The sequence below is a fragment of the Seriola dumerili genome, unplaced genomic scaffold (assembly GCF_002260705.1).
Source record: "Seriola dumerili isolate Sdu_G_001 unplaced genomic scaffold, Sdu_1.0 BDQW01000003.1, whole genome shotgun sequence".
Taxonomy (NCBI): domain Eukaryota; kingdom Metazoa; phylum Chordata; class Actinopteri; order Carangiformes; family Carangidae; genus Seriola; species Seriola dumerili.
Window position 1 is genome coordinate 11,745,871 of NW_019174258.1, and position 24,263 is coordinate 11,770,133.

At 38.4% G+C, this 24,263-nt stretch overlaps 1 protein-coding gene and 7 non-coding genes across 8 annotated transcripts; all 8 read left to right on the forward strand.

Annotated features, from left to right (window-relative positions):
- The first annotated feature begins 1,058 nt into the window (after positions 1-1,058).
- Positions 1,059-6,318, forward strand: LOC111220643 (lactoylglutathione lyase-like). The gene is made up of 6 exons (XM_022743807.1): positions 1,059-1,208; positions 3,863-3,945; positions 4,158-4,298; positions 4,549-4,616; positions 5,566-5,655; positions 5,872-6,318. Exons 1-6 carry the CDS (start codon positions 1,140-1,142, stop codon positions 5,961-5,963), a joined length of 543 nt encoding a protein of 180 aa, XP_022599528.1. The 5' UTR covers positions 1,059-1,139; the 3' UTR covers positions 5,964-6,318.
- A 1,009-nt stretch (positions 6,319-7,327) lies between these two features.
- Positions 7,328-7,401, forward strand: trnat-ugu. Its single transcript has one exon. It is a non-coding gene; the product is annotated as a tRNA-Thr (tRNA).
- Positions 7,402-7,646: 245 nt separating this feature from the next.
- On the forward strand, positions 7,647-7,720 carry trnat-agu. Its single transcript has one exon. It is a non-coding gene; the product is annotated as a tRNA-Thr (tRNA).
- Positions 7,721-10,874: 3,154 nt separating this feature from the next.
- trnat-ugu lies at positions 10,875-10,948 on the forward strand. The gene has a single exon. It is a non-coding gene; the product is annotated as a tRNA-Thr (tRNA).
- Positions 10,949-11,166: 218 nt separating this feature from the next.
- trnat-agu lies at positions 11,167-11,240 on the forward strand. Its single transcript has one exon. It is a non-coding gene; the product is annotated as a tRNA-Thr (tRNA).
- A 662-nt stretch (positions 11,241-11,902) lies between these two features.
- Positions 11,903-11,976, forward strand: trnat-ugu. Its single transcript has one exon. It is a non-coding gene; the product is annotated as a tRNA-Thr (tRNA).
- A 202-nt stretch (positions 11,977-12,178) lies between these two features.
- trnat-agu lies at positions 12,179-12,252 on the forward strand. The gene has a single exon. It is a non-coding gene; the product is annotated as a tRNA-Thr (tRNA).
- A 604-nt stretch (positions 12,253-12,856) lies between these two features.
- Positions 12,857-12,930, forward strand: trnat-ugu. The gene has a single exon. It is a non-coding gene; the product is annotated as a tRNA-Thr (tRNA).
- Positions 12,931-24,263: the final 11,333 nt, after the last annotated feature.

Below are 24,263 nucleotides of genomic sequence, written 5' to 3' on the forward strand. Positions count from 1 at the left end.
GATTTGCAATTTAAATGTGGTAGTGGATTAAAATAGGTTATACATTTTATACACACTGTACCATCAAACTACAGTATTGTAGCATTATATTGCATTAATCATGATAAGCTGAACAAAGTTATGAATTAATGCAGTATTGTAGTATTTGCATTTTGTCGTGTAGGTATATGTAGTGAATTATGCAATGTAATAATAACCACATAATGCATTAAACAGCAGGCTTCCCTGGTTACATAATGCTTAGCCTGGTCTAGCCAACAGATAAAAAGGAAACGTCCTGTTTTTATTTTCAAAATAAAACTTTACAACAAAATTGTGGACCTGGTTACACAGCCAGTACAAGTACTGGGACAGGGTGATAGTCAGAGAAATGTTTAGCCTTTAGGCATTGTCCACATATTTTAGTGTCTTAGGGCAATGCCAACTGTTATCTAATTGAAATTGAATATTCTGCCCTGACTATGCATACATTATGCAAGATTATTTTCCTCCTGAGAAGAGAGCCTTTTGATTAGAATCTTTGAAAATCGATGTGGCTGAAAAAGCCAGTCTGAAAACACTTAAGGGAAAGAGGAAATGTGAAAAAATACTGCTGATCCTTGCATACTCAAATGAACTGTTTTGGAGTTTCAGGGGTTGAATTTTGAATCTTACACTGAAAATTATACCAACCCACTAAAATGTCAGAATATCTGCCTATATTAGACTCACTTCTCCATGTTTATCCCTTTCACAGCATTTTACAGTGCATCTTAATGATGCTGGGGGTTAAAGCTTTTCATGGTGGTAAACTGAATAAACCCTTTGTCTTTTTCTTACATATATTTTTTTTCTTGCAGTAGTTGTGTTTCTAAATGGATCTTAAAAGCTTAACATAATGTAATGAATGAAAATGAATTAATAGCTGACACGGTTTGATTTTATAGGTAAAGGTCCCCATCGGTCTTTTGAAATGTCTTGTCTCCACCAGGGCTGCCCTGTAATCTGTGGAGTCCAATGTATGGTCGTTAGTTGGGCTCTTATTCTGAAAGCTGGTACCGGAAGCTCTTTCTGTTAAAACTCCCTCAGCGGAATCCCACTCTGTCAGTGAGTTCGCCCAGCCGAGCTGCGGTCCCGCTTTGTAACGTCTGTAAGTAAAAATGAGCGACAAAGGTCTGTCAGACGAGGCAGCGACTGCAGCTTGTAAAGATGGAGACCTAATAACCAAGGTAAGGCGACTTTTGTGCCGCTCGGAGTTAAACTACACTTCAATCAGACACTGTCAAACCCCGGCAATCGCCAACAGGCCAACGAATTCCAGACAGGTTAACCAGATATGCGCAGTGCATCCATTATCGGACGGTCACACGTTTCTTCACAAAATGTGCATCAGCTCCCGGGTGACAAGTGATTCGGTTATGTTTAACGTGATTTCTAATGCCAATGGCGGGTGTAGCAGCGACATAAACGTCACAGGTAACAAAAACGAGTTTTATCGGAGGCAGCTGTAAGCTAGCTAACTCTCAGCCGAACTTTCGCCTGTGCGTTTTCGTGTGGAAGAAACTCTCTCCAAACTCGGGGTTATAGCCAAGACGTATTTTTATCAAAGCATGTGTATAACGAGTCTGTGCGTAACGCGAGATCTGCCCCGGACTCACATGAAAGTTGGTGTTTAGGCGCGGTCGGACCAGAACATACTCGCCCCGGATGGCAAAAAGCAGGCAGGATTGCACATAGCTAAAGTGGTCAGTGTTGCAAGCATAAGGTGCTGGAGCTAACTTGTCCAATTGACTAACAAAAGTATACACAATTTAAAGATTATAGTCTAAGTATTACCAACGTATTGTCTTTGATCTCTGTCTTTCCTTACAGGCACTTCTGCTACAACACTTTCTTACTGTAGTTTCTCACTGTACACAGACAGTACATACACAAAGGTATCCTATACTGTATTCTAGATGTACATACATATACTCAAGGATACAAACATTGGTTGTTTGTGTTTGCTGGATGACATGTCAGTATCATTGTATCTTTCAAACTGGCTGCACACTGGAGATATGTTACACACACAAAAAAAAGAAGAAATTGAAATTAGTAGTAGTAGTACTTTGTGGGAATATTTGCTCTGGCTATCAGTCTTTTCAGTTGAAGTCCATGCTCAAGATTTTCAGGAATGTGTTCACACATGTGTGAGCTCTGGAGGTCAAAGTTCCTATTTGACTTGAGAAATAAGATTTTATAGTAGCCTACTGTAGCAATGTTCATTGTAGCCTCTTAAAACCTCTGTGGTAGCATGATCCAACACTCTGAACACTGTTTACTAAGTGAGTTTCCTGTAATCATACCTTTTCCAAAATTTAGCTTAACAGGCTGCCTCTATTTCATGCTATCATTGGTTTTGAAGCTTTGGACGGTAATGAATGAATGGATGGTAATAGATTTTGCCATAAATTGGCAAAAATGTGACTGCTTGAAACATAAGGATGTGCTGTGGAAGTGGAAAGTGGAAAAAAAGTGGAAAGAAGTGAAAAAATGCATAATGCTGCAGGAGTGTTTGGTAAATTTCTGTGGGCGTGTTGATACTTTTTTCCACTGTAAAAACTTGACAGTGTTTGGAGGAAGGACACGGGAAAGGGGAACAGTTGCGAGTCACAGAGATAACACTCTGCTGTGAAACACACACACACAGTAGAAGTTTGCTTCATACACTTAAACCAACAAAATGTCAGGATCAGGGTGAAAACCTACTGCTACATGAGATAATTTTCTCTTGCATACATTTTTTTTTACACTTTTCACTGAATAAAACACAAATTATACTTCAGATCCATCTATGCGCATGAAAGATCCCTGCAGGTCTTGCAAATTTATATACAATTTACAAGCAACAACAATTTGTGAATGCTGTTACCATCTTATAATTAGTGTTTGCAAGTCACTCTGAAAACGGGCCAGAGTGTAGCACACATTTTATGGCATCACCGTCTGACCTCAGCACCAGCATGGCATGTAAAACTTAGGACTTTGCATAGAAAACAAGAAGTAAATGTAGCATATCCACACAGGTCTGATCTGTTCAGTATGGTAATACTGGCTGATCTGCAGCCCAAACAGCTGCGGTGATGATATACGCTTGGTTGCACAGAGGTGCAGTTTGGCTGAAAGCCCTTTTCATGAGCGAGTGCAAGGAGAGACAGATTTTCCTCTGTTGGAATTCAGGAACAGTCAGCAGTCTGCCAAAGATCTTCTGCCCTGCAATCAAATGTGTTGTGCTCTCTAACACAATAAAGTAATACACTGCTAAAAGGCTCAACATCTGTTCATATCCCCATACCCTCCATCTCCTGTGTTCAGTGTAATTACGTTCATTGAACATGTCACAATACCCTATTTTCCATTGTGATAGCAGGGGCTAGTTTTTTCATGCACACTTCAATTGCACATAAGGATATGTGAATAAAATCAGTGTCTGTGGTGGCTAACTGAGCTTTTTGTAATTGTGTTTGTACAACATGTATGTTTGGTCGTATTGGCTGATGGGTAACCACGGCTTTTTATTTCAGAGTAACTTATTAGGGCTGTGGCCCAACCAGCTGTGCATCAGTTCCTCAGCTATGCCCACAAAGTAACCACCACTGCTTCTGTTTAACACACTGTGATGCAGCATATTTGGAAGACCTGTTTCTGTTAGTGCTCATGTTTAGGCCTTTTAATAAATAAATAAATGCAACATACTAGAAAATTGGAGTTTGTCCTGCATTTCAAAGAAACAATAACATAACATGTTTTAATCTTTGTGATTGATTAACAGTGTTGCTGCCCAATTGATTTAAAATGTTTGTGTATGTAAAGCCTCTGTTGTCTTGTTTCTGTGTCTCAGGATTTCATGATGCAGCAGACTATGCTGCGGGTTAAAGACCCGGTTAAGTCCTTGGATTTCTACACCAGAATCCTCGGCATGACGTGAGTATGAGTGCGGGCTTCACTTCAGTGAACTCTAAATCAATCTTTATTGGTATTGCTGCAAAGTAAGATTTGACATAACACGTCTCTTATACTTGAACTTAGTGTGCGTGTGCATGAACTTATGTGTACGTGTGTTGTTGAGACAGTTTCTTATTCATAGCCTGGACTTCTAAAGTGAAGTTTTCTCTCTGTTGTGCAAATTCTTGCAGGCTCCTGCAAAAGTTTGACTTCCCCTCCATGCGTTTCTCTCTCTTCTTCTTGGGCTACGAAGACAAGAAGGAGATTCCTGCAGATGTGAAGGAAAAGACGGCCTGGACCTTTTCCAGAAGGGCCACCATTGAGCTGACACAGTGAGGGTCTACATACTAGAATTAGAGCTGTATGGTCATGCATGAAATTATGACAATAACCCTCTGTGTCTATCCCACTGTTACATTAGAGTGCAAAGTGCCAGAATATTCTGAAATCAGCTATTTAAGTAATTTAACTCAGAGTTAGTCTTGTAAGTAATTTAAAATGTCAAACCTCATCAATTGTACAGTTATTAACTAACTTATTCTCTTTATTTCCTCTCCTGCTCCCGTCCCTCCTCTCTTTCAGTAACTGGGGCTCTGAGTCTGATGAGAGCCAGTCTTATCACAATGGAAACTCTGATCCACGTGGCTTTGGTAAGATGGTCTTCATGTGTTACAGGCCAATACAATTACATAAATAAATAAAAAAAGGAGGGGGTTGTTTAGAGAAATGCTACATTGCCATAGTCTGAGATTGTGCAGTAGAAATGATTTACAAAATAACAGCGTTCTTGTTCCAAATGTACAAGTATTTTGACATGAAAGAGCACAATACATAAATTGCAAGGACTTAAAATGCAGGAACACAGTAATATTAACACACTCTTGGTTTAATAGTAACATTTTAGTTGTAGTGCTGTGTAATATTGATTGACTATCAGATTTTCTTCCCCAAAAACCTTAAGTGTTTTAAAAATTCATCTGCAGTGCCAATGAACCTGTCACTTACTTTGAAAATATAAAAATGTTTATGCTTTAAACTATTATGCAGGATGGAGCTATTTTTAAGTTTTGCTATTGCTGCACAGCCAGCGTTGGCATTAACAGATGTTTACTACTGCTTCAGCCATTGTTTTTACAAGACAAGTGGTTATTATACGTCCTCTGAGCAATGCTACTTCTTCAGGGCAGACTGGATGCTGCAGTGACTCAGTATTCGAAGTGAGTGAGACAGGCTGACCAGGATGGAGCTAGCTGCTTAGCATGCTAACTTGGAAGAAAAGAACTGATAGAAATAGATGCAAAACAATAAGGTTGCTTACACAGCTCTTGGCAAGTTAAAAAGGAATGAAGTTTGATGCTGAACTCACAATGTTTGTTCCAGACTGGTAAGCAAACAGCTGTTGCTGCTAACATTGGCTATGTAACAATAGCAAAACTTACAAATAGCTCCTTTAAGGATATACAGTACTATATGTTCATTGGTACTATTTGATTGTGCGTGCATGTGTGTATGTTTATGTGTAAGCTCTCTAGAGTAAACTCTGGATATGTGGAACTGTAGCGGGGATTCAGTCTCAGTCTGTCGATATATATTTGACAGGCCACATCGGAATTGCAGTTCCTGATGTCTATGCAGCCTGTAAATTGTTTGAAGAGCAAGGAGTCACGTTTGTCAAGAAGCCAGATGATGGTAAGATGTAAAATGTTAGTGATTATAGACTGTTAAAATGGATACATCTCGACAGTCTTGGCATCCTTTGTGTATGTCATTTCACCCCTGCACTATGATCAGGATGCACACTTGTGGAAATCTGAAATTACTAATATCTATGTACTTGACATGTTTATTCATGTAGTATTTACAATTAATATTTCACCACCCTCCCTTCTCTTATTTTTTTCTCAGGTAAAATGAAAGGCTTGGCCTTCATTCAAGATCCTGATGGCTACTGGATTGAGATCCTGAGTCCTAACAATATGGTGTCCATTACGTCATAAAAACTGATAACATGCTAACTGCTGCAGTGCAGACAGGCAGACCTGCTGTGGCTTCATTGGGAGAGCAGAACGTTGGGGTTTAGCGACGAATTTAGCAACCTGCGCTGGAGAGCTGAGGGAAAATGGAGCGGCATGAGTTGCACAATGGCAATCAGTGTGTCCTGGCATGGGGCCGGACTAATATTGGGAGGTGATGAGCAAATAGATTAGATACCTGAGTTATTGCTATGAATAGCAGCTACTTTGTGTAGCTGTTGGGTTTGTCTGCCATCATCAGTTTGTATGTGTTTTTCAAAAAGTGATGCTGAAATAAAGCGGTATTACTGTGTAATAAATGTGAGAGCCACTGTTCAAAGGAAGTGGATTTGTCATTTCTTTCAGCTTTGAGAGACAAAGAAAAGTGATGGTATTTTTGCCAAAGTAGAAGTCAAGATAGAGCAGTGACAGCAATGTCACTCACAGTTAAGATTATAGTGACAACAATAAGGTGACTTGGTTCCTGTCTCACAGTTTAGTCATAAAGGAAAAAAGTGATTTACAGTTTTTAACATATTCAGAATTAATTGTAAAGTGAAATCTGTTATGAATCATTCCCACATAAAGGATTTAAAAAAATACAAAACTCTGCTGATGAGCGAGAAATCTGCACTGGAAAATAAAAAATTCACAATGGAAATATTTAATTTGTGGTTACATTTAGTCTGTACACTCAGTTGCACATTCTATTACTAAATCTGTTATGAACATGTCCCAGTTTGTCCTATAAATATGAAGGAAACTATTTACAGTACTGCAATTGCATTTTTGTGTTTGGGCTCAAATTTTGATACATTTTTGACCCCCAAAAATAAAATTTCTTGCTGAGATCTTAAGATAATGTAGTGCAAATTATGGTAAAATTGAACCAACTAAAAAAAATGGATAAAAGTTTAATTAATAATAATATAATATCCAATAAAAAAGAATGATTTACAATTGTAATAATTCAACTAGGTTACAGTGACTGAAAGTTACTCTTAATTTTGGCCTACAAATGGATGAAACTTTTAAAACTGTTCTTCACTGATTTTTTTTTTGTATGTTTAAAATGCAAGAAATCACAGAGGTATCTACCTGTTTTGCCTACAGTGGACCCACAGGTCTCATTGTTCTTGCCTTATATACAAGTTAAAGGTTTGTGTATTCACAGAGCATCGTTACCAACCTTGAAGTCTCAGTTGTTGACAGCTTAGGACCTGGTTTCTACTGTCGCTTTTATGTCTCCTCTTGTTGGTTGTTCCTGCCAACAGCATCTTGTGTTTTTGCAAATGCAGCAAGTCACCATAAAAGTCATAGAGGCGCTTTTCAGACGTGATCCATGTGGAGGCACTGTGGCTTAGCTGGTCAAAGCGCCTGTCTTGTAAACAGGAGATCCTGGGTTCAAATCCCAGCAGTGCCTGCTCATAATGCATTTCTGTAAATGATGAGCGCACTAAAATCACTTTAACATGGGATCCACATGTTGCAATCATATAGTAAACACAACACAGCATCTTGTTATTTTTTAACAGCAGTTCCTCAAGCCTAATTGGTGTAGTAAATACAGAACAAGAGTTAACCAGTGAGTCAGTTGTCTGCCATTTTTGTTGACTATCATCCATCTGAAGTATATAAGAGGGATTTAAAATATCAACAGCAACTGTAGGCACCATGGCTTAGTTGGTCAAAGCGCCTGTCTAGTAAACAGGAGATCCTGGGTTCAAATCCCAGTGGTGCCTGCATAATAATTCTTACGTTTCTCAATAGCAGGAAATCAAACATCACTCAGTGCTATATGTAAAACACAGCACATCCAAAATGTTACTACCGTTCCTAATGTGAGCTGTAGGCATAAATATATATCTCATGTTATGTCAACAAATTGATTCAAGTAAACAAATGAAAATCACTGCGTACTGCATGGCTTTGCATTGCAGGCTTCTCATCAGGACTATGACTACCTTAGGGGACATCAACTTCAGCATATCAAGCAAATTTCAGCATGCCAGTCTCGGGTTGTTGTACACAAAAAATGCAAATCTGTAAATAGATGGAAAAGTAAAATCAAGTAAAATGTTTATATTTGTCTGTTGATGAGAACTGTGAACATCCTGTTCTCACTCTGCTTTGCATCACTGAAGACATTTGACTAGTTAGAATAAACACATTTTAAGATTTAGTTTGTGTATCTGGCAGATATCCAGTCGAATGACCCAGACTGTTGTTTTTACCGACTGCTCTGATTGGCCAGTTTAGGTGGGGAATCAGGTGTATCACAGCTCCAATAGGTGATGTGGGAATAACCTGCTCCCATATAATATGACCACATAACACACATCCCTCTATCAGCCCTGTGTTTGAATAAGGAGTGTCCCTTCTCTTTTCAACAAAAATCCACTTCGCTGGTCTCTCGTTGCTGGTGCCATCATTTATGGTGAGTTTTACCATAGAGACAGACGTCATTGATGTTTGAAAAAACGTGCTAAAAGTGTCATGTACACAGTAAATTCCAATTAGAGTTAAATTCTTAACTGTGCTGTATGGTAGCATCTACAGACAGGCTGCTGCATGCATACTCTGGGCAAATAGCTGTTTATTTTTCTGTAAATCTGTTAACCTCAGTAGCAGCTTTTTAGTTTTGCTTTGGCTAATATTTTAATAGAGGAATAAAGAATATTCTGAAAGTTTGGGGAGTTCATCCTCAGCTAATGCTCTTGCTTACCAAAAAAAAAAAAAAAAGCCACCAACTGACTATTTTGCAGCACTACTCCCTAATTGCAGTGAAATTTGATCTAACTCTTCTTTGTAGCCTTTCTGAAGAAAACATGGAGAGAAACATCCCCAGTCTTCTCCTCTTCCACTTCGTCTTCTTTGTCCTTCTTACTCCACCATGTGCGGCGACTTCAGGCCTGAACATTTCAAAGGTTGTCCGCATCTCCTGGCGCGAGAACTGGTGGGGTGCTCAGGCCTACTGCAGGAAGTACCACAGTGACTTGGTCACTATCAGAAATGCACAGGACAATAACAAGACCGCCATATTTAAAGGCTGGATTGGTTTGACTAAGTGGAGTGATGGAGTATGGAAATGGTCAAGTGGAGGTGAAATCTCCAGATTCTTCAGCTGGGATTCAGGTGAGCAGGACTAGAAAGAAAATTTGTATATTCACTGAGTGCTGTACTCAAGTCTGGCTTCAGTGTATGCTCCACAATTTATTGGATTAACATGTAATTTAATGTTAAAGTAGGACTATTTAGCCATGTAAGCTGCATATGGATGCCAATGTCAGTCGGTCGGTCAATCCAACTCTTTGACTGAAATATCTCAACAACCACTGGATGAACTGCAACTTGGAGCCGACATTCATGGTCCCCAGGGCTTGAATCCTACAAACTTCATTTTTTAAGTTCCATCATGACTTAATTTTGTACAGATATCCATGGTACAGACTCTGGTCAAAGTTTAAACATATCCAATGAAATGTCTGTGTCTACTGGATAGATTAGACAACCTTTTTGATCGTCATGGTTCCCAGATGATGAATCCTAATGACTTTGGTGATACTCTGACCTTTCCTCTAGCACCACCACAAGGTTGACATTTGTGTTTATGAGTGAAATATCTCAATAAGTGTAAGACCGACTGCCATGACATTTGGTATAAGGCATTCGTGTTCCCTACATGATAAATATTAATAACTTTGGTGATAGTTAAACACTTCACTGTCAGCAGGTCAAAATTGTAGTTGCTATAATGCTTAATTATGCAATTTACTTGTACATGTGTGAACGTGTGTTAGTACAGTGTGTCTTATGGTATATTTGCGGATGAAATTATTACATTTACTTGAATGCTGTTACTGTATGTCCATGTAACTGTTATTTCAGCCTCACTCCTTCTTCTTGTAGGTGAACCAGACCAGGGTGAGCTGTGTGCTATAAAGTATTCGAGATCCCTAAAATGGCGAAGCCGTTATTGCTCTCATACTCAGCCCTTCTTGTGTATGGATGAAAGACTGATTTTGGTCCAGGAGAGGAAGACATGGGAGGAGGCCTTGCAGCACTGCAGACGGTTGCAGCGTACAGGGTCCACAAGTACCAAATACCTGTATGACCTCATCAGCCTGCCAGAGGCAAAGAGCCGTCTGCTGTATGGAGAGACAACGAGACTGAACGTAACCATGAATGAGGTTTGATTTTTTTTTCTGAGTGTTTGTGGTACTAAGGAGGGTTGCCTTCCTGGTCAGGTTATGTCACTTAATTCCTGTCATGTTTAAGGCAGAATGACATTTGGGGAAATACACTTGTTGGCTTTCTTGATGAGAGTTTGATGACACAATTGATACCACACTCATATCTACCCACTAAGAAACATACTACCACTTGGTGAAAAACTAAAGTGGCAAAAAACCCATATGACAATGACTGCACAGCCACCGTCACTGCCAGTTACATGTATCTGATTTGATAATGGTAATCTGATGTCAACACTAATACAACTGATTTACCAAATCAAAAATGTGTTTAATGTGGTTTGTTAACCATTCATGTTAACCACCACCATTTCCAATAGGTTATACAACAAAGGTAACAAATTCAGGCTTTTGTAAATGTGTGACTACAAGGCCAACAGTCAGGGTAACCATCATGGACTGATAAGTGACCGCTCCCATATTAAGATTATGTTTTTTTCTTCCTGACATTCTACCGACATTGTGTGAATCCTGCACATCTCAGCAGTGACTGCACTGTTATTTTCTCTGTGTTCCCATACGACTCTCTGTTGTTTCTTCCTCTATTGTTGGTTGTTCCTGCCAACAGCATCTTGTATTTTTGCAAATGCAGTAAATCATCATAAAAGTCATCGAGGCACATTTTAGACTTCTTCCATGTGGAGGCACTGTGGCTTAGCTGGTCAAAGCGCCTGTCTTGTAAACAGGAGATCCTGGGTTCAAATCCCAGCAGTGCCTGCCCATGATGCATTTCTGTGCAACAGCAACACTAAGGTCACTTTAATATGAAAACTAAACACAGTGTGTTTTTATTTATTTTATTTTTTACAGCAGTTCTTCAGGGCTAATTGGTTGCCCTCTCAAATATCTACAGTAAATACAATAGAGGAGTTAACCAGTGAGTCAGTTGTCTGCAGTACTTGTCTACTATCATTCCTCTGGGTGTATCAGAGGTAGGCACCATGGCTTAGTTGGTCAAAGCGCCTGTCTAGTAAACAGGAGATCCTGGGTTCGAATCCCAGTGGTGCCTTCATAATAATTCTGTTTTACACTTCCCAATAGCAGGAGCTCAAATGACACTAAGAGCCATATGCCCAACTCAGCCACAATTTTACTAAGTGTGTTTGTGTCAGCTGTAATCATGAATTTGTATCATGACTATGTTGTGAACTAATGTACATCCATTTCCAATCTAAATTGATTATTATATGTGTTATACAAGTAAACTGTGGTCATGTTAACTCACATATAGACCTACAGTATGTACTTTGCACTCAAACAAGAAGCCACGGCGGAAAGTCCTACTCCTCTGATACCTTTGCTAAAATGATCTCTAGCTGCTTTATGTTGCCTATGAGACTTGCTCACTATGGATATGTGAAGGGAAATGAAGTAACCAACATGATGTGATGAAGCAGCACCAGCCAAGCAGAATAGAAGTGAAGTGAATAGAACTATAGACTTGTGAGAGTCAAGAGTTGTGCGTACAGTGTGTGTACAGTATGTTCAAAATGTTCAAGTATGGAAGTGAGTTTTTTTTTTCTCTCCGTGTTCCCATGGCTCTCTGCTGTTGATTCCTCCTCTGCTTGTTGCTTGTTGTTCCTGCCAACAACATCTCTTCATGTGTTTTTGCAAATGCAGCAAGTCACCATAAAAGTCAACGAGGCGCTTTTCAGACATGAACCATGTGGAGGCACTGTGGCTTAGTTGGTCAAAGCACCTGTCTTGTAAACAGGAGATCCTGGGTTCAAATCCCAGCAGTGCCTGCCCATAATGCATTTCTGTACAATAGGACCTCTACAGTCACTTTAACTTGAGGCCCAGGTCTTGCAGTCATGTGGGAATTCAGACACAGCATGTTTTTATTGTATCTTTTTACAGCAGTTCTTCAGGGGTGAGTCAGTTCTTGTCTACGATCATTCCTCTGAATATATCAGAGAGATTTTAAAATATCCAGTGGCCGTTGTAGGTGCCATGGCTTAGTTGGTCAAAGCGCCTGTCTAGTAAACAGGAGATCCTGGGTTCAAATCCCAGTGGTGCCTGCATAACAAATCTGTTTTACATTTCTCAATAACAGGAATTATATTATATACTATTATACACCTGATTTAAATCTAAATAGATTATTGTATGTGTTGTACAAATAAATTGTGGTCGTGACCAAGAAATAACGGCCGCAGTTAACTTATATAGACTTACAGTATGTTTCACCCAAACAAGAGGCCGTGGCAGAAAGTCCTACTCCTCTGATATCTTAACTAAAAGGATGTCGAGACACACTCACTATGGATGGGTGAAGGGAAATGAAGTAACCGACATTATGTGATGAAGCAGCACCAGCCAAGCAGAATAGAACTGCAGTGAAAAGAACAGAGCAGGGACTTATAAAAGTTACAAGTTGTGTTAGTATAACCACTGTGTATGTATGTTAGTATGTTAAGAAGTATGGAAGTGAGTGAGCAGCAGTGATTGCACAGATTTTTTTTCTCTCTGTTCCCATACGGCTCTCTCCTGTTGTTGCCTCCTCCGCTTTGCAGCAATTGTTGGTCGTTCCTGCCAACAACATCTCTTCATGTGTTTTTGAAAATGCGTTAAATCATCACAAAAGTAACTGATGCACTTTTCACATGACGTGACTCATACAGAGGCACTGTGGCTTAGTTGGTCAAAGCACCTGTCTTGTAAACAGGAGATCCTGGGTTCAAATCCCAGCAGTGCCTAACTCTGCTGTGTTTCTTAACATCAGGAGCACCAGAATCACTTTAACATGGTGTCCCAACCGTATGGGGAATGAAACACAGCATGTTTCAATTTTTTTTTACAGAAGTGCTTCAAGGCTAATTGGTTGCCCTCTCAAATATCTACAGTAAACACAATAGAGGAGTTAACCAGTGAGTCAATTTTAAAATACCAATAAACGCTGTAGGCACCATAACTTAGTTGGTCAAAACACCTCTCTAGTAAACAGGAGATCATGGGTTCAAATCCCATTTGAGCCTCCAAATCAATTCTGTCTTACATTTCTCAATAGCAGGGACTGAAATAGCACCCAGAGCTGTATGCCACACACAGCACAGCCAAAATGTTACTAGCTGTAATTATGAATTTATATCTGATATTATTTCAGTAAATTGATTCAAGTAAAGAAATGCAAATAATATGGTTGTGTGAGCTGTATTCATGAATATCATGGCTATTATATCATATGTATACTATTATACACCTGATCGCAATCTAAATAGATTATTGTTATACACATCAAGTGTGGTCATGATCAATAAACAATGACCACAGTTAACTTATATATAGACCTACAGTGTGTACTTTGCACCCAAACAAGAAACATATAGTGAAGTATATAGTATAGTGAGTATAGAGTTGTGAGACCAGTTGTGTTCACTATAACCACTGTGTGTGTACAGTATTTTAAAAAAAATATGAATAGTAAGACGATAGAAGTGAGAGAGCAGCAGTAGTTGCACTGTTGTTTTTCTCTGTGTGTTCCCATATGGCTCACTCCTGTTGTTTCCTGTAGGTGTGGGTCGGACTGCGTTTCCTGGCTGGTGAGTGGTTCTGGATGAGCAGAGATAAGGTGACCAGCTCCTACCTTCCTCCCTGTCCGGGCCAGGAGCAGCACTGCGGTGCGCTGGTTCTCAATAGCACACAGTGGAAAATAATGAACTGCTCTGAGAAAAGAAAATTCCTGTGCAGTATAAGATCATGAATGCTAAATCCTAAATCTTGAGGTTCAACTGCGCTCTCATTTATGTGGTTTTTGCAAAAGATCTTTACTACTGCAGCCCTGCAAGGCAAGTGATTTTTTTTGTCTTGTTTGTTTTTTGAAATGTTCATTTGCACCACTACCCTTGTCTTAAATAAGGCTTAACAGTATGTAACAGCTGCAGTTAACGAGTCCACATAAATTTAAGATGTGCCTAAATGTGTATCTATTTTTGCTATTAAGGATAAACCAATAAAGTTTCTTGCACAATATAAAAGAATCCCAGCAACAGCAGGCTATGTCTTTACTCAACTACATTCATCTTATTCACAGTATAAAAAAATGCAGTGTACTGGCAGAAACTGATCCCCTGATCTTATTGACATAGAATGTATTTACTCCATATTTTATGCCTTCTTTTCTGTCCCTTCCATAACATAATATGCAACGCATCTTATCCTGTCCTCTCTATGTTGGTAGGACTGCATGCTGCTGTTATTCAGATATTCCCTTTGTAATCTTGTTTTCCACTAGAGGGTACACTTAACCACATCACAGTGGGTACATGTGGTGCTTAAAATGAGGGAGCATTCAGTCACCTACTGTGATGCAGAGATAGTGGTGGAAAGTAACTGAGTACATTTACTCAAGTTACTGTAGTTATAGCTTTAGTTTTTAAGATGAAGATTTCACACAATGGATAATATAACAAGCTTTTACAACACATTGTTAAAATGAATTGTGTGGGTCACATTTCAGATGTCTATGAGTTGTAAACAGCTCCACCAAGTTGTCATTTGTCTCTAAACTTTGTTTCATTTCAATAGATGTTCAAATGATCCAATATCTCACCAAAATTACATAAAAAGTCTAAAAACCAAAAACAGATTTGTTTATTGGAACTTACTTTTTTCTTCTCTCCTCTCCCATTAATCATCTCAGAACTGCTCTGATTTATCTGGTGTCCGTGTTTATAAAACTGCATATGAAGTACAGTTCAAACTCCACCTCCACAGGCTACAACAGTATTAATCATCTAATGATGTCATATATAACAATATCACTCAGAGGGACCAAACTAGTAATTTTACATTAATACTTTAATTATATTTTGCTGCTAATACTGAGGTAGTTTTAGTCAAGTTGGATTTTTCATGCAGGACTTTAACTTATAACAGAGTATTTTTACATTGTTGTATTGGAACTTTTAGGATCTGAATACTTCTTCCACCACGCTGCAGAGATATGCAAAAGTGACATGTGTCATTATTTCTGCAAACAATACCCGAATTTTAATTTGATTCTTTATTTACTCGAATAGGCCTTTTATCATTGTGCTTAAATATGCAACAACAACAGGCCTGGAAAATAAGTCTGTCAGTGTCATCTGCTCAGAGGCACGGACAGTCTGTCCAATCAGATTTCATTAGGCAGCTGCCTCACATTTCACTTTAAACAAGTCGAAGCATAAGAGACTTTGTCATTTCTGCCCATCAGATACTACTTGTGATGCCACCCACACATCCTCACCCAGGTGATTTTACACAATTCACACCCTCATTGATGTGACCCTCATGTGACTTCAGTGACGTCACCCTCTCTCATGTGAGAGAAAGTTGTGCACAATCCATCTATAGGTCGAAATGCCAGGGTCTTTCCTCCAGTCTGAAGAACTCTCGGATGAATAGCAAAGTATCTTCATCTCTACAGCTGAGAGGTAATGCACATTGTTGAATGTTACCTCTTAATTACACGTGCTGACTCATAATCAGAGGTTAACCCGTGCTGGGATGCAGAGAAAGTATCCAACATTATGACTCACAGTCAAGTCATGTGAAGCTAGTGTATGAACATTGAACAGCAGTATACGTTTTTCCGTTAATGTGGACAGGAAGGGACAAAACAAAATGTACATTTTTACACTAGGTGAAGGTGACTAGTGATTTGAAGTGTTGTTCACCTTGATATATTACAGTAACAGTTTTAGTCAGATGTGTTTTCTTACCATAACGTTAGGTCTGGCTTCTCGATACTCACTGCATTAGCAAAGCAGAAAGCACTCACGCTCACAGTCACAAGTATTCACCTCACATTTTTGGCCACACTAGAAGCATGGCTATAGCCTTGACCATGTCAATCTGTCTGTCAGTCCAACAGTAGACATATATGGTTGCCAAACAATGTATCCAAATGGTTAAGGTAATCCCATGAGCTATCAAGAGGTTGACATTTGTGGTTTTGAGTGAAATTGAATTGATTGCCATGATATGAATAGGTGCACACATTCACGTTCCCCTCTGGATGAACTGTAATAACCTTTGTAATCCCTTGACTTTTTCTCCTTGCACCATCATCAGGACAATAGTTTAGTAGTAGTTAGACCAAATAACAAAAAAAACTAAACTAAAATGGTGAACACTATAGTTCCTTAACACAAGCATGATGTTACTGCATGTTAGCATGCTGATGTTAGTGTTTAGCTCAAAGCATATTCTACTGTAAAAGCATTCTCACATAGCTGCTTACATGGTTGTAAACTCTTAGTCTTGTTAGATTTGTGCATCCCTGGTACTTGTGTCTTGGATAATCAAAACCTTTGTCCTAACAGTTATTCAATAATTACCCACTAATATCAAACAATACTATTCTGTTATGTTCTGCCCAAGTAACTGGGCTGAGTTATAACTGTCCAAAAATATACAGAGATTTCTTGAATTTCCATATTTTCATAATAAAGACTATAAACTCCACCATGTTTCTCATGAAATGTTGAAATAACAATGAGAAAAATATAAAAATAGGCCATCTTGTAACTGAGGGAAATACATTTCCCATTTATTTGCTGTGACTGTGGTGAGTAGCACTCTGAGGTCCACAGAAATGAGAGAACCTCCTTTTTTCAGATGCCATTAGGTAAGGCAAGGTAAATTTATTTGTATAGCACATTATCATACACAGAGGACATTCAGTGTGCTTACCAGAAAATAAAGAATCCAAAAAAAAAACAAAACATTAACCATACCTGCTGTGTGACTATTAGCTCACCTCTCTTGCAACGGGATTGTGCTTGTGATTTCAGACAGGTGAAACTTGAAAGCAGGCATGACTCACAGAGACACATAGCCAACCTTGGTCAAAATAATGGTACATGAACTTGGATTTAACTGACATTACATTAATAAAAACTGACTTTTGTCCCCTGAGAATCCAGAAACACCTACATCATTATTATTTCATTTCAACATCTCCCCTCATCTGGCTGATAACTGAATGTTTGAACTAAAAAGCCACAACATTCTTCCGTCATGTCAGCGTCAAGTTCAACTTATTGTGTGTTTTATGACTAAGTGATAAAGTGGACGAGTGGCCCAGCCATAGTGATGCATCTCTGGACATGAAACATCCAACTCATCTTTTTGTTCTCTCTCTGGATGAACCTGAGATGACTCTGCCTCTATGAGTTATACCTCCATATTCCCAGAGAGAGAAGACAGCAGCTGACAAGCTTTGGCACTCTGGAGGAAGTGCGCTAGAACTAAAAATATTTCATGTGGATTTTCTAATTCATAAACCTCAACCACTTCCTCTACTGTTCCAACCACTGCAGAGCAACATTGGGATGGTTTAGGTGAAGGGTTATATAAAGCTCTCTCTGCCTATTCTGCTCTTATTCTGTAGCAGTTTTAAATATGGCCTATAAAATGTTGTGGTGTCTGTCTATTTAGCCTGGGAGATGTCTGAGTGAACACCCACATCTTGAAATAGAAGTGAAAATGCTGACTATTGGTCTATTACAGAATCTAATTTTTCTTTCAAAGGTACTTTTAAAAACTTTCTGTTTGCTAAGTGCAAACTGCCATCTGACTTTGTCTTCCTGGGTTGCATTGGACCACAATACACAATAATGCAGCAACTAACTTGACTATCCAGATTATTATTTGGATCTGCATCTACTTTCTGCATAATACAAACAAACAAACAAACAAACAAACAAACATACAAACAGATACACACATGGTGAAAACATAATCTCCTTGTCTGAGGTCATTAAATTGTTGCCTATGTTTTGCATATGTATTTTAATTCTCGTCAGTGACCTCCTCTATCAGAACTGATAGTATATATATGTTGTAATCATGTTCCACCAATTTAATCAATTTCACACTGCCAGTAATAGCAGAGAACATTTGATCATGTGAAGAATTCTTGTGCTGCTGTAGCATATCATCATCTGCATTTTTTTGTATTGGCTAATTCTATGAGAAAATAAACAACAAAAAAACAAAGTAGCTGCCTTGTGGAACACCACAAGAAACCTAACAGGAGGAGAAGTGAGAGCAAAACAAAGAGAGTGTTTCTTAACATTAAATGTGGATTTCAACTCACTGACAGATTGTATAGTGAGAATTCTTCAGTGTTTGCATGCCCAACATTTAATAGCTGATCAAAAAATATTGTAGTGATATACTGTATTGAAGTGTAGTGTAGTGACGTAAAGAAACATTTCTGATAATTCAACACATTTCATTTCATATAATTCAATTAAAGGAAAAAAATTTTCAGGAAAAAGCATTGCAGAACATGCTCAGATTTCCATGACATAAGAAAAGTCAGTTAGACTGTGGCACTGGAAGATAGCTGAGAGTGCATTCAATGGATGCCTTTCGGTGGCAGAAATTAATTAGAGACATACAGTGTAGCACAGTGAGAGGGCCTGGTCCTATTATAGATAATTCTATATTGTATTCATTGCTTTATGCTGACCAGCAACTTGAAATGTAATGTAGATGGTAATAATAATAATTTTCTCCTGTAAAGTGTACACTGTAGTGCACCCATCCTCCCTAAGCCACCACTATCATTTGCACAAGTTCCCCTCCCAACCAGTAGGAGTCACAAATGCTGCATCACAAATGTGATCCCTCACTGGCTTCCCATGGCACAAACACTACCAAGTGATAAAAATGACCAAATTTCTGAGCAGAATACAGTGCTAATATCCAAAATGGCCTCTATCCTGGTTTAGTTTATTGCCCTGTGTTGAGGTGGGACAAAAACAACCCTGGCAGCTCTGCAAAAACTGGGTTCTGAAAAAGGTGCGAAAAAAGAGGTTTTCTTGCAGGTCTGACATATTTCATGGCGTGGAAAAAAATACATTTGGCTATTGTAAATTCTTACTGTAGAATCCCATGGAATAATCACTTTATTACCACACAGCTCCCCAAGGATAATATCAAGAATCTCTTAGGCCTCTTGACATGTGTAATCAATTATAACTAATTGCTCTTTACCATCATCTCATGAAAAACTCTATCTGTGATGGGATGGAGTTTGTGCTGTAAATTGTTTTCATTCTTTTGCCCATCAAATATGAATTGAATAGGATGCATATGACTGTGTTCCACTTTTATAAATACATTGCTGACTGACATCGCTGAGGGCATTGTATTGGAAAGTCAAAGGTTTTATCTCTAATCCCTTTTGTCACTATTGAAAAATGACCTTTGATTTATTTGATGAAACTTGGAAAGTGACTCATCTTTGCCCTGTGTTCTGGTATTGGAAGATGAATGTTTTCTGTCAGAAATAAATGTGTGCTGTTCAACATAACATATTATGTTTATCACAATAGCAGGATGTCTCTGCAAACTGCTTTCAATGGATTTTTAAAAATGAAGACAATCCAATTGCAGCAGCAGGTGGTTAATGGATATTAGTGGTGACAGGCTTGAAAAAATTACATTGGTGTTATATTTTAAGACACAACTTGCTACACTTTTCATGCTGTCCTTAGAAATTAGACTAAGTGTCATAATAGAGACACCATCATATTACTGTAAAGGTCAAAATATGAGGCCTTTGTACACATAGACTGTTACACCACCGGTTTAACCTTGATTAAACTCAGAGACACAATGCATCTCATCTCTGATTGGCCTGGGGTGAGATATGGTGTTACATATTTAGATGTCCTTTGTCCGCTGGCTTTAAAGTTTTACGCAGTTGTGAATAAAATGTTTTGGTTTTGAATAGTAATGTATTTTTCTGATGTTATTTTTCTGATGTGGCAGTGATGTGCAGTCTTTGTCTGTGTAGATTCGTCATTAGTATAGATTCATTTTGACACTGTGCACTCTTTGCTTCCATCACAGGCTTCATGCTCAGTTTGACTGATAACCCCCATACCAAAACACCCCAAGAGCACTTATACTCCCTGCGCCAACAGCAAAAAGCCACACAAAGGAAAATATTCCATATGCCTGAGGATTTTTTCTGTAATCTCCATATGCAGTGGAGCCTGTTGACTGTGACTCATGTTGAAAAGTGTGTGCCATTTATCTTTCTGCCATTGTACTTACAGATGGAATGGAGGGTAAAGTGCTTTCTTCTTTGCCTAGAGATAATATGTGAAGAACTTCACAAGTGAGCTATAGGAGCAGGCTAGTTCACCCTATTATGCAAAATGGCAAGTCAACCCCCACTGTCATTAAAAGGTTGCACATGTGATGCTCATAATAATCATTAGTTTTGATTAAGTTACGTGGTTAATTACATTTAGTTTCATGACTGAAACAAATGCATTTACACAACAGAGGACATAGGCTGTAATCAGGAAGCACAAAAGAAGAGGAGACTCATTCACGCTATGAGAGAATATAAATAGATGTGATTTTATTTCGTTGAAATGTCTGAGTGAGTCAGTGACGGCCACTTGTGTTATTTTTCTACACTGCTCTGGATGACAGCATGAGAATGTCATAAAATCCTTACTGAGACACACGATAGTGGTTGTCCTTTGGTTTGGGATGGCCTCCTGCTGCATATTCTCTTCACATAATCAGCAATGGATAGGCAGACAAAATGTTTCTGATTGGATAGATATTGGATATGTAATACGGCAAAAACAGAATGCAGGTTAAGAGCTGTATTTACATTTTCTCCCGAGGTTCTGGTTTAAAATGTTAAAGAGGTCATTAAATTGTTATTTGTCTAACACATTCAAAACCATTGTCATGGTCCTTTTTCATTAATCATTATTTTATCAACCCTCCATATACAGTATAGGCAATAGATGCATATTACTCTGCAGAGCAGGCAGCAGACAAAACATATTACTATACATAAACAGTTGAACTTGATTTCTCATAACATAGCAATATGTAAACAAGTGCTTTGAGTGAAATGCTAACGTCAGCATGCTCACAGTGACAATTCTAGTGTGCGGTTCTGCAGGTATAATGGTATACAGTTTATCATGTTCACCATGTCTGTTTTGCTGATGTTTGCTAATGAGCACTAAAAACTAAGTACAGCTCGGGCTGATGGGAATGTCATTAATTTCGCAGGTATTTGGTCATAAACCAAAATTATAGGCTCCCGTGCAATGAACACAAACAATAAAGCTATTTTATTATAAGCAGTGTAATTAAGCATTTGAACAGATGACCTGGTATCTTGTCTTTTTCAAAAGTACACAATCTGAATACTGTGCCTTAGGTTCAACATGATAACGACAGAGACATAGAGAGCATTCTTAATTTTACTGATATTTTTTTTTACTTGACTTTATTTTAACCATGGGTAGCCCTAAGTCCTGAGATTGGAAACCTCTTTTGTAAGGGAAACTGGCAGTATAAATAGTTACAGACCAATGTCAAAAAATTAAAATCTGGCAACACAACAATATTAAAAAAGGTGTGATACCAAAAAAATAAGCTTAGAACAGAGACAGTTAACTTGAAGGCTTTCTTTAACGTATCAGTCCGTACAGCGGACTGACTTGAAGGAGACAAAATGCCAAATTTCTTCCAATAGTAGTCAAAAATTGTATTCAAATCCAATGTCAACCTGGAGACCATGAATTTGTTATGCAAATTGATGTCCATCTCAATAGTTGTTGAAGACTTTTCAGTCTGGACACAAGTGGTGGACAAAATCAACAGACAGACAGACTGACATTACACATCCCTAAAGCAATGTCTGTAATTGTGGCTAGAGACATTCATTAATATTAATTGATAATTAAATATATTATATAATCATAATTAATATATAGTATAATGGGAGTACAAGCGTATTGATAACAGACTAACTGGGGCATTAATTATCATCGGTTTGAAATTGATAAAAAACTGAAACATTTCATCCAAACCACTGGTAAACACTGTAATAACTGGCCTTTATCCGTCATTAAGAGACTTAGTCTGTCTCTTTGGAGGTACTCGGTGCTTAATGTATGTGCTCTGATTCTGCCGGGAGGCTTCACAGTATACACGGGGTCAGCCTGGGATGATAGACAGTCAAGCACAACCTTTTTGCCATGATACTAGGAAGAAAAATCATTGGTGACCATTTTGAAGAAGACCACTCTGGAATTATTTTTAGCAAGCAGTCAATTGGAAAGAAGCAACTATTCGCTAATCTCTTTACCCTTCACTGCCCTTCGGAGACCATTACATCTTAGACTGCCGAGCAGGTAGACCTTAATTCACCTGTCCAGTCTATTGTCCTGTTTACAAGCACCAAAAAAACATGCAATAATACATTTGTTTCCTGCATTTTCAGACTGTCATTTTACACATTCACTACTTTGACAATGAGCTGTCCAATTTATCAGGTGTATTCAACTACTATCACATTTAATGTCAGTAAGTGTGGAAAAAAAAATATTAGATACATCTTATAATATACAGAACTAGAGTTCAATGAATATGTTAGTCACTCAACAACACAGAATCTGATAACCATACAGTAAAAGGCCTTTAGATTGGTTTGCATTAGATTTTGGTTGACCTGAAAAAATAAACTACCAAAGTGTGTAGACCAAAGGAGAAAACAGTAAAAGTCCAATCACTTCAAATTAAACACTTCATTGGCTCAGTGTTGAGCCTCACCTACTTATAGATCACAGCTTCCACAGAAGGAGAAGGGAAAAGTGCAAGTTGTATAATGACTATGGAACGATGAAGTGGTATGGTGAGGGGTGGATTTCTTTGCAAAAGCACCAAATAAACCAGAAAATAAAGAGAAAATAGCAATCAACTGGTCTTAGGATGTCAGAAATGGGTTGTGGACCTGCAGTCTTCTTAGAGTATCTGTTATGGGCTTACGAAACCCTGTCTTGTCCGGATCCATCTCTTGTGATGACACGGCAGTCTAAAATCTGTTTTATGCTGGTAGTATAGCTTTCAGCTGTACTTAATGTGTCAGCTCAGCTTCCAGTCAAGGTGACTCTGCTCCATCAGGACTTGAAAGTAACATCATCCAAACTCAGTCACTGAGTGTTCATATTATTTGATCAGACCAAGTTTTAGCATTTATGGAGGTAAATGGTCACTTCTCTCAACTGCTGCCAGGTAAGAACATATTGAAAGCTGTTACAGGTCATCTTACATGGACATGGATCAGTTTCAGTAATTGTGGAGCCACCAGCTAATATCCTTCACAGAGGAACTATGGTCTCAAGGCACACTTCCACTCTGATTTGTTCGGAACCAACTTTTATCAGCGCACCAGATTTCTCAAAATATACAGGAAACACAATGAACACAAACAATAAGCTATTTTATTTATAAGCAGTGTAATAAGCAGTTTGAACAGATGACCTGTGATCTGTGTGATCTTTTTCAAAAGTACACATGATACTTTGCCTTTAGGTTCAACATGATACTGCAGAGACATAGAGGCATTCTTTAATTTTACTATATTTTTTTTTACTTGACTTTATTTAACCATGGTAGCCCTAAGTCCTGAGATTGGAAACCTCTTTTGTAAGGGAAACCTGGCAGTATAAATAGTTACAGACAATGCAAAAAATAAAATCTGGCAACACAACAATATTAAAAACAGGTGATGATACCAACAAAAATAAGCTTAGAACAGAGACAGTTAACTTGAAGGCTTTCTTTAACGTATCAGTCCGTACAGCGGAGTCAGACAGCAGATACAGCAAATATACTGTGGGTACGTCTTCGTGATTTCAGTTTGCTCTGTAATGGTTTTTGAATAAAACGATACCAAAGAATGAGCTGACATAAAGACAGACGAGAAGACAATAATTAATGATTTTTTTTATTTTATTTTGGCAACACAATACAGTTTTGACCACTGAGCTTATACATTAATTTATAACAAGTTGCCATAATGTAAGAACAGTACACCCAGCATTATCCTGGCTTCAAGAGAAAAACAGGAGACAGTTGGTTGCCGCCATCTGTTGTATAAGCAGCAGGTCAGGAGGTGTCATGAGTCCAGGATACTAAAAGGTAAGACAGAACGAGCCTGGTGCAGAGGGGGGGGGGGGGTTAGGCGGGGTCACAGGGAAGCAATGAA